The following is a 10248-nucleotide window of genomic DNA, read 5'->3' as shown; positions in this document are numbered from 1 at the left end:
ATTTTTATATATTATTTGAATATAATTTTTAATATATTTAAATAGATTTATATATAGAATGATTCTTTTTATTTTATAAAAAATTTAAAATATGTATAAAATTTAATAAAAATATTTAATTTAATTTAATTTAATTCATTTTTTTATTTTTTTATATTCTGATTTGAAATTTAATCTAAATTTAATAAATACAATTAATATCTAAATTTATTTCAAACTGAATAAAAAAAATTTTATCCAAATCAAATCAAATAAATTCAAATCAATTTTTAATTTTTTTTCTCACCTCTTACTTTTTAATTATAATTCTTATATATTCACTTTTATTTTAGATAAAAATTATGACCCGAGATGGATCATGGAAAAGAGTTTGAAGGGACTTGCCCTCCAAAGTAAGTTATTAAAAAAAAGTAACATTATACATTAAAAAAGAGAAGCTGTTAAAAATTGATTATAAATTAATTCAGTTGACAGAGACTTTCCTTTTCTGTTTTAATGAAATTGTTGCAACTGGAGCTATATGTAAACACAAATTAACTCTATAAATGTCAATAAAATTAATATAAATGATTAAGATGTAAAATTTAAATGTAAAGTATTAGATTCAAATTTTCATGATCTTTTATTAATAGACAATCAATGAATTCAAAAAATTTAAGAAATTTAGTAAATTTCTTTATAAATTAACAATTTATTTTAATCTTAAAAATAAAATAATTTCTTTTATTTTAAATTTTTTCTACCATAAAAATTAATTGTATAAATTCAAAATATAAACAGTAATTTTTGTATAAAGAAAATTGTAGTTTGAACTAAAAATATATATAAATATTATTTTTTAAAAATAATTTTATAAATTAATTAAATTAAATTACAAATTAATATCTTCGTTTAAAAGATAACTTTTTACATCATTGCTTACATCAGATATTTAAATAATTGATTCTCTCTTATCTTCACAGTTGTATGTCATTATAAATAAGTGGTTAGCGCGAAACCACCTTTCTCTTTCTGACTGTAGGTTTGGTACGACTGTGAATTCTACTTTCTTCATTAGGTGGCACTAAATGTCCATAATTATGATCAAAGAAGTCAGATAATTTGATAGTCTTTGAAAAAAATTTAGATAAAATTATTTAAAATTTGTAAAACTTTTTATTAAAAATAATTAAATAAAAATTTAAATTAAAAAATTTTATTATATAGGTCAAATGTGCTCAATTTGATAAAATTAATCAATTAATTAATCCGAAAAACTCAATATTAAAATTTTTTCACTGTATTTCAATTTTATTATTTTTTTTATCATAATGCTTTCAAATTAATGTGTTGAAACTTTATTAAAACTTTTTATTAAATTCCAAAGACCGCCATCTAAGTCTTTGAGCAACAAACTTCCTCTTACTTTCTTTGCCTAATCTTTTTCTTTCCTTAGCTCTTGTTTTTTCTACCTTATCCACCCAAATCCTCCATAAGCCAGAGACTTTACTTATTCTTCCATATTTCACCATTTCCCTGTCGATCCATCTATCTTCACTGGCGATCGTGAGAAAAATTCTCTTAAGCCTCTTGAAACTGTAATCTCTTCTCTCTTTTTCTGGCTTCATGAATGCTTTTTCCTTTTCATTTACAATTTATTTTAAAATAATTTTAGATTCGCAAGAACTCTTCAAACAAAATTTGGGTGTTGGGACTCTTTTAGAGCACTTTGGCGAAACAATAACTTTTAAGGTTAAGTTTTGGTTGGACTTAAACTCTTTGATTAGAGTTTTGATTTGATTGGACTTTTTGGACAGAGTTTTGGTTGGACTTTGACCTTTTAGATAGAGTTTTGGTTGGATTTGGAAAGATGATATGGTTGAGATGACGTGGTTTGGATGATATGCCTAGTGATGTGGCAAGTGATGTGGATTTAGGTTCTTCCGGGTTTCCGTGAAAAGTTAGATAGAGGTTTGTAATAAGTTGGAAGCTTTAAGTGAGGTTTTAGGCTACTTCGGTGGTTATCGATGGATAAGGGAGGTGTTTTGGACGTTCGAAATCGGAGAGATGATGAGATTTCCTCTAGATTTAAAGAAAAATTTTGGAGAAGGTTTAGAATTGAGTTTGTCAAAGAGGGACAAGAGAATTGCTTGAGGTGCGTTGAATGAAAATTTGGAGGCTTTAGGCTTAGAATTGATTTGGGAAATAAGTTATGCGGGAATTTATATTTGAACAATTGCAAACAAAATTAAGAGAACTCAAGATTTATTGCCTATAACATTAAAATGCAAACTTTAAAAAATATGTAATGTTTCTACAAATTGAATGTTTGAGATGACAATCCACATCCTCAAATTTCATAATGGAAATTTAATCTATATCAAAGCATATTTCCATTGTTCTATAAGTTCTTTGAGTGAAGGGGCAACTATTGATATGTGCTTAAATCCTTTCTTTCAATTGGTTGTATCTCATATGATAATTGCATTTATTGTTTGGATCACAACTCTCTACTGATGGATTTAGAGTTATTTTCAAAGGCATAGGGTCATGTACTGATGTTTTACTAGTAAAGGCAAAAGATCAGGAATTAGAATTGAAAATTTTTCTTGATTGTTTCTTGGTCATCTTTAGTTACTCATTGGTTGGATAATAGATTAAGAGACGAGAGTAAGTGGAATTGTTTGAAGGCAAAGGTTTGCTTGAAAGGTTAATTGTGGGATTGGTTAATAAAGATAAGGCCTTTGAAAGAAGTTATATATGGTTAGATAGTAAAATTAGTTCATCTGATAAGAATGGCGTAGAGTAAAGCCTACTACCCATTGCCCTTCTTAAATTACTGATTGAGCATCTCTTTCTTTTTGGATGCACCACCTTTTTTTCCCTCATCTGTTTCAAGTTTATACACATAATCTCTGTGTTTTTGCAGGTCAAAAGCCATGTCCGTCGTTGAAGCTGCTTTATCTGTGTTCTTTGAAGGGTTGTTTAGTAAGTTGGCCTCTTCTGAGTTTCTCAACTTTGTAACTGAGAAGGAAGTTTGCGAGGAACTCAAGAAGTGGGAAAAGACTTTGCGCAATATTCATGCAGTGCTAGATGATGCAGAGAAGGACCGGCATGTGAAAAGTTGGTTGGTCCAGCTTCAAGACTTGGCATACGATGCGGATGACATATTGGATGAGTTTGCTACAGAAGCTTTGCGACTCAAGTCAAAGAGGGAACATCAAGATCACAGCGCCAGTAAGGTACAAAAGCTCGTTCATACTTGCGTTACCAGGTTCAGCAGTCATTTATCATTTAATAAGGAAATGATGTCCAAGATAAAAGAAATCACTGCTAGATTTCAAAATTTAGAAGCACAAAAAAGTGTCCTGGCTTTGACTAAAAGTGGTGGTGGGAGGCGAAAAAGAGCATTGGAATGGCGATCAACCACTTGCTTGGTGAATGAAACTCAAATCTGCGGTCGCGAAAAAGACAAGGAAGCAATCCTTGAATTGATTTTTGGGAGTGATAATAGCAATATTTTTGGAGCTTCTGTGATTCCCATCGTTGGCATGGGAGGGATTGGCAAAACAACGCTTGCTCAGCTTGTCTACAATGATAGTCGTGTAGATAATCATTTTGATCTCAAAGCATGGGTCTTTGTTTCTGAAGACTTTAAGATGGAGGAGATAACGAAATCAATTTTGCGATCAGTTAGTTCTGAATCTTCTAATGCTGGAGATGATTTGAATAAGCTTCAAACAGAATTGGAGAAGAAGCTGGTGGAGAAAAACTACTTCTGATTTTGGATGATTTTTGGCTTCAAAACTATGATGATTGGAGTTGTCTAATATCCCCTTTTGGCGTAGGAACTACGATTGTTGTGACAACACGTGATAAAACTGTTTCATCAATGGTGGGTACTATCCCAGATTACAAGCTGCCAACGTTGTCAGATGATGATTGCATTTCTATATTAACTCAACTTGCATTAGGAGCAAAAGAATTTAGTGGGCATCCAAACTTGGGAGAATTTGTTGTACAGATTGCGAAAAGGTGCAAGGGTTTGCCCTTGGCAGCTAAGACCATTGGAGGCCTTTTGCGCAAACATTGGTAAATGGGAAGAGATACTAAAAAGTGAGATTTGGAATTTACCAGAAGAGAGGAGTAACATATTTCCAGCTTTACGATTAAGCTATCATCATCTTCCTGCAGATCTAAAGCGATGTTTTGCTTACTGTGCCTTACTCCCCAAAGACTATGAATTTACCGAGGAAGAAATAGTCTTATTATGGATGGCAGAAGGCTTTCTGCGAGTGGAAGCTACAAAGCAAAATGAAGATTTGGGTCATGAGTACTTTCAAGAACTTGTACAAAGGTCATTTTTTGAAATATCCAACAAGGATGAGTCTCGATATATAATGCATGATCTGATTAATGATTTGGCTCATTCAGTTGCCAAAGATATATGCTTCGGAGTGGAGGGTGACAAGGCATTGAACGTTTCCAGTCATGCTCGCCATTCATCTTACATTGGTGGTAGGAAAGACAGAATTAAAAAGTTCCAAGTCTTTTACGGAAAGAAGGGTTTAAGAACCTTCCTACTGTTGAAGATGCCCGAAGGGTGGAGGTATATCTCTAATCAAGTTCTCAGTGAGTTGTTGCCAGAATTTAAATACTTAAGGGTGTTTTCTTTACAAGGGTGCTACCTGACGGAGTTTCCCAATATTATTGGAGATTTGGTGCATCTGCGTTATCTAAATTTTTCTGGCACTCTAATCAAAACTCTGCCGGATTCAATATGCAAGCTTTACAATTTAGAGACCTTGCTGTTGCGGGGGTGTTCTCGTCTTGAAGAGTTTCCTTCTGAAATGAGATTTTTAATTAACCTAAGGCATCTTGACATTAGAGGTGCAGATTCAATAAAAATGATGCCAATGGGAATCGGTGAACTAACCAATCTCCAAACATTGACAAATTTTGTTGTCAGTCAAGACAATGGCCGTAAGATAAGGGAGATGGAGAATTTGTCTAATCTTAAGGGTGGACTTGTTATTTCAGAATTGCAGAATGTTGTCAAAGCTCAAGATGCATGGGTGGCTTGGTTATGTTATAAGTCGAACCTTTGTGATTTAGCTTTAGAGTGGAGTTATAATTTTGCCGGAGAAGAAATTCACAAGGACATCTTGGATTCACTCCAACCTCCTAAAATGCTTGAAAGGCTTACCATCGAATGTTATGGAGGTGAAACATTCCCAAATTGGTTCGGGGATCCTTCATTTGAAAAGCTATCGATTCTGGATCTGTATTACTGTCCAAATTGCACATTATTACCAGCTGTTGGAAGATTACCGTCGCTAAAATCGCTTTCTATCCAGAGGATGAGTAAGGTTAAAAACGTGGGTGCTAATTTTTTTGGAAAGGATCTGTCGATTAATGCATTTCCGTCACTAGAGAGATTACGTTTTCAGGACATGCCAGAATGGGAGGAATGGGATCCCTGTGAAGTTGATGAAAATGTAAGGAGTTTCTAACACCTTCATGAGCTCATCATTTCAAATTGCCCCAAGTTGTTAGGAAGTTTACCTAATCGTCTTCCTTCCTTGAAGAAGCTAAAGATTAATTTGTGTCAACAGCTGAGAAGTCTACCTAGTTGTCTTCCTTCATTGGAGAAACTTGTGATTCAAGAGTGTGAGAAGTTGGTAGTTTCACTCTCAAGCCTTCCAAAGTTGTCTGACTTGGAAATTAATGGGTGCCAAGAGGTGGCGTCTACAAGTTGTGCAAATTCTGGCTCATTCATTGAAAGAGTCTCTCTTTCAGACATTTCAAAATTCACTTCTCCGGTGGAGGGGATGATGTTAGGGTTGATAAAAGCTGAACGTCTTTATATATGTGGATGTGAGGAGCTAATTTCTTCATGGCGGAACCAGGAAGGACCCTCAACACATTTGAGGCCTACTCGCTATTTGGAAATTCATAATTGCTCAAGACTTGTTTCCATAGGGGCAGAGGACGGAAAGGAAGAGCATATGCAGTTAGGAATCCCTTGCCATATTGAACATTTGAGCATACACTGTTGTGAAAGGCTAGAAAGGTTAGCAGAAAGCCTACACAGCTACAGATCCCTTACGGTGCTACGAATTGAGGGATGCCCAAGATTGATTTCAATTTCAAATGGAAACTTGCCTCCAAACGTAAGACGTTTAACCATTAAGGAGTGTGAGAATTTGCAGTACTTGCTGGATGGAGTAAATAACAACATCAACAGCACGCCTCTTCTAGAGCACTTGGTGATTGAAAATTGTAAGTCTCTGATATCTTTATCCTCAAGGGGCAAGTTACCTATTAGGCTTCAACATGTTGACATTTTTGGTTGTGAAAAGTTGACATCCTTGTCATCCAAGGGCAAGTTACCTATGGGGCTTAAATACCTCGATATAAGGAGATGCAGAGCACTAGAGTCCATAGCTCAAGAAATTGAAGAGAACTCTTCCCTTGAATCGATAATTATCTGCGGTTGTGATAATTTGAGATCTTTGCCTCGTGAATTAAACAAGCTCAGATTTCTTAGCCTTTCTCGGTGTGAAAAACTCCATGCCTTACCTAAATGCATCCACAACATCGTCTCTATGCGAGAATTGCTCATATTTGATTGTCCAAGTGTGATATCATTTCCGGAAGAGGGGTTCCCTCCCAATCTCACTTCACTTACAATCTGGCAACCCAATATTTGCAAGTCAGTGATCGAGTGGGGTTTGCACAAACTCACCTCCCTTAAACATTTGTCCATCAACGGTGCTTCTCTAGATGTGGTGTCTTTCCCATGTGAGGAAATGCTTCTGCCCCGCACTCTCACCTCCCTCACAATCTTCGGTTTTCCAAACCTGGAAACTCTATCCTCCAAAGGCTTTCAAAATCTCAAATTTCTTGAATCATTGGAAATCCGAAGCTGCCCCGTGATCAAATTCCTTCCGGAAAAGGAGATGTTTGACTCACTTTTGCAACTAGATATTGTTGACTGTCCACTGCTAAGAGAACGATGCAAGGAGGATGAAGGACAAGAGTGGCCCAAAATAGCCCACATTCCTTGCATTCTAATTGCTATTTTGTTACCGGAAGAAACGCCCAGAAATCAGGTATATGTCAACTTTGCAATTATATGCTACTTATTTGAAGAACATGAACGTACTATTAAATCAAGTGCTCAAGTGATTTATATTCTTGATTATTATTTTTTTTATTTCATAATAGAATGTTCACTAGTTCAATCCATTACACACATAGCTTTTTGTTTTACAATGAAATGAAGTATGTATAAAAAATCTATGTTTAATAAAACTAAATGGACTAAATTCATTAAAATTGAAGTTGGACTAAACCGATAGGATTGAGGTGGTAAAGGAATCAAATTCAGACTTTAACCTTTTAAGTTTAACTATTGATAAAATCCTGGTTATTAAATTGGGGACAGGTATTTTTGAAGCTCATTTGTTAGAAACGAGTGAATCTCTTTTATGCAAAACTTTTGATTGTAGTGTAATCTATATTTGCAGAATTGAGAAAGAAGTTCTTCCTTCCATCATGGAGTATAATGGTTTAATTTAGAAGTTATTGGAACTTGCAGATGGTTCTCTCGAGGTTTGATGCATGGATTCAATGTTTTGCTACCATTTTAAAAGAAAATTTAGGAATAGTTTCAGAATGAGTAGGTCTTATAGTTGATTTCTATATATTTTTTTTTCTTGTGTTAATGACTCATTCATGATATACTCATGTCTTTGGCTTTTCTTTATGTGTACTTCCTTTCTGCCATACCTGTGATTGGTCACAAAAAAGACTGAGTAACTATGGCATTGGATTGTTTACTAAAAGTTAGAAAACTTTAGAAAATTCTTTTTTGTAGTCTATGAAACATATTTCTTTCAGTCTTCTGGTAAAAATTCCCTATAGGACAATTTCAAGAACAGAACAGATATGTTAAATGTTTATATCTATTAATCATTTTGTTTCATTGACTTCTGATTTTTTTTTTTTTGGCATAATCATTCAAGAATAGTTTCAATTATTAAATGTTTGTTATCTTCTTATATGCTTGAAGATTAATTTGATATCTAATTTTGGTTTCAGTGAGTTGGAACTTGCAGAGGCTAGTGAGTAGTGCCTTCTTAGGAGCACACAAAGTGGTTTGCAAAAGCGGATGGAAAGACCTGAAAAAGAAGAATGCTGTTTACTTAGCTGAAGCATGCATTGCCTTCACTGCTGTCAAATTGACCATATGGCAGCCTGAATGAGTCAATACCAAAATCTCTGCGTCAAACCCATTGAGAACTCAATTTCTTTTAAATGATGAGATATTAAAGATTTATTGCCCGACTTGGGAGTGAGGACAGTGTCAGTGGCGCCAAAATTCCCCCAAGGGAAACATTGTTTCCTATGAAAGTGGTAATGTTACAACTATACACAGACTGCCAAAAAAATTAGTAATTTCCAGGGTTCTGAAATCATTTTGAAAGGTTCTTCTTTTATAGTGAAGGAAAATCTTTTATATTTTATGTTTAATTTACCATAATTTTGTCTTTTAAACTGAATAAGGTGCTCTTCCAGAACTAGCAATAAGTGCCTTGAACATTCCATACCCGTGAATCGTGTTCCACCATCCATAGCCCATATATCATACTCTTTGAGTATATCGGTTCCTTGTTTATGATCAGAAACCATATATTATAAGAAATCATAGTACTTAGCATAATGAAAATTTCCAGCCTTGTTAGGATTCCTTTCTCTCCTTTTTTTTTCTCCCCTTTTTGGTACTGCCATTTTTATTCCAAATGCTTCAAAACAAAAATCTAATGTTGTGGAACTTGTCTGACAGGACGAAATAACTTCAATTCATTGGTGGTTTCGAAGTTCTTAGGGCAGCAGCTCCTTTCCTACAACAGAAATCTTTTCTGTGTCAGCGGTGCAAACATAAATGATAAGATAGGGTAAGAACTGCATCAAGCAGGTAAATTTGGCTGAGCTAGGGCCTTCTACAAATGCAAAATTGATATTCGAAATGTAACAGTGTTAAAATTCTTTGTAATATTATTCTGTTGTGCAATAATGTTTAGAAGTTTCATTCCACTCTAGCACAATTCTTCATATTGATGACATAACATATCGGATCCATAAAACATTGATCAAAAGTCTTTGTTTTTTCCGATGATAGTTTCTTTCAGTTTGTTGGAGCCACAAATGAAAATCTTTGCCTGGATTGAGCTTTTGACGAACCTGAGGTTATATGATAACAATGTAAAGCAACAGAGCTTCATGTGGTTTTCTTTTATACTTGCTTTGAGAACTGTTTGCCTTTATGTATGAATTTTAACTATTTATAGTAGGCACTAAACATTTTTATATGCTTCTTTGATCTTTATAAGCATTCTGGGTCGGCGTAAAGAAACATCTACGTTGATCGAGGCAAAGTGTTCCAGCTGCTAAGCACAAGTATTGGTTTGAGGAGCTCATTTCAATCATCAAATCAGGGGGATGTCCTATGTCTTGACATAAAAGAACACAACTCAAGCATCCATTTATTCTGCAGAAGCGTATAAATAACTATGCTCAATTTATTCTGCAGAATTTCAGGTCAACTTCTTCATGTGAAACGAGCCTGAGAAAAAGGCCTGTGTTTCTTTAAGGAGTCTAAACTGAATCAGCATGTTACTCCAAATATTGTCTCATAAATTATGCAAACCTTGCATTGTACTTCCTTCAAAATGAATGCAAAAAACATCACAGCTTATTTTAGGCAATTTTTGTAGCTTGAATTTTTTATGCGACTCATAATTATTGCTATGTTCAAAAAACTGCAAATCTTAAGGCGGGATATCAGTATTTGTCAACTGGCTACAGTGGATCACAATTCTAGCATGTATCATGCTCAATAATTTTAAAAATTTTAAAATATCAAATTTAAATATTTGATCTTTTATTTGAATTTCATAAATTACATAATTTTTGCTATCCTATCTTCTGCGTTCTTGGTTTTCAAACTTCCACTTTAATTAAAAATTTTGATTTTCCTGTTAAGCTTTAATTTGGTTGCTTAGGATGGTGGATTAGCCACCATGACCCTGAACAAGGTGATCACGGGAGGGAAGAGTGAAGCTGCAGGGGGAGGCTGGCAGCATGAAATCGACAGCCAGCCGCTCTCTTCGGATGGTGCCATTCACGGCAGCATCACATCACTGCCACCAATTTTTTATTTCGATTTTCCTCCTTTTTATTTACTTTTTAAAATTAAATGAA

General features: G+C 34.3%; 1 protein-coding gene and 1 pseudogene across 5 annotated transcripts; both read left to right on the top strand.

The window, feature by feature from the left end:
- Positions 1 to 1612: 1612 nt before the first annotated feature.
- LOC149513557 (putative disease resistance RPP13-like protein 1) lies at positions 1613 to 5492 on the top strand (annotated as a pseudogene). Its single transcript, XR_016330469.1, has 2 exons — positions 1613 to 2134; positions 2909 to 5492. The product of XR_016330469.1 is annotated as a putative disease resistance RPP13-like protein 1 (transcript).
- On the top strand, positions 3149 to 9752 carry LOC149513556 (uncharacterized). Of its 4 annotated transcripts, XM_089748857.1 has the most exons (6): positions 5521 to 7094; positions 7512 to 7596; positions 8086 to 8400; positions 8831 to 8942; positions 9167 to 9249; positions 9378 to 9752. In XM_089748857.1, exons 1-2 carry the CDS (start codon positions 5811 to 5813, stop codon positions 7515 to 7517), a joined length of 1290 nt encoding a protein of 429 aa, XP_089604983.1. In that variant the 5' UTR covers positions 5521 to 5810; the 3' UTR covers positions 7518 to 7596; positions 8086 to 8400; positions 8831 to 8942; positions 9167 to 9249; positions 9378 to 9752. The 4 variants fall into 4 exon arrangements, with proteins under 4 accessions (XP_089604984.1, XP_089604983.1, XP_089604982.1 ...); XM_089748856.1 differs by lacking the exon at positions 9167 to 9249; XM_089748855.1 differs by having other exon boundaries at positions 9167 to 9752.
- Positions 9753 to 10248: the final 496 nt, after the last annotated feature.

The sequence above is a fragment of the Durio zibethinus genome, chromosome 19 (genome assembly GCF_047325235.1).
Source record: "Durio zibethinus cultivar Kanyao isolate XHJ-2024 chromosome 19, ASM4732523v1, whole genome shotgun sequence".
Classification (NCBI taxonomy): Eukaryota; Viridiplantae; Streptophyta; class Magnoliopsida; order Malvales; family Malvaceae; genus Durio; species Durio zibethinus.
The sequence above is the reverse complement of the archived record's forward strand: the minus strand, read 5'-3'. Positions and strand labels throughout refer to the sequence as shown.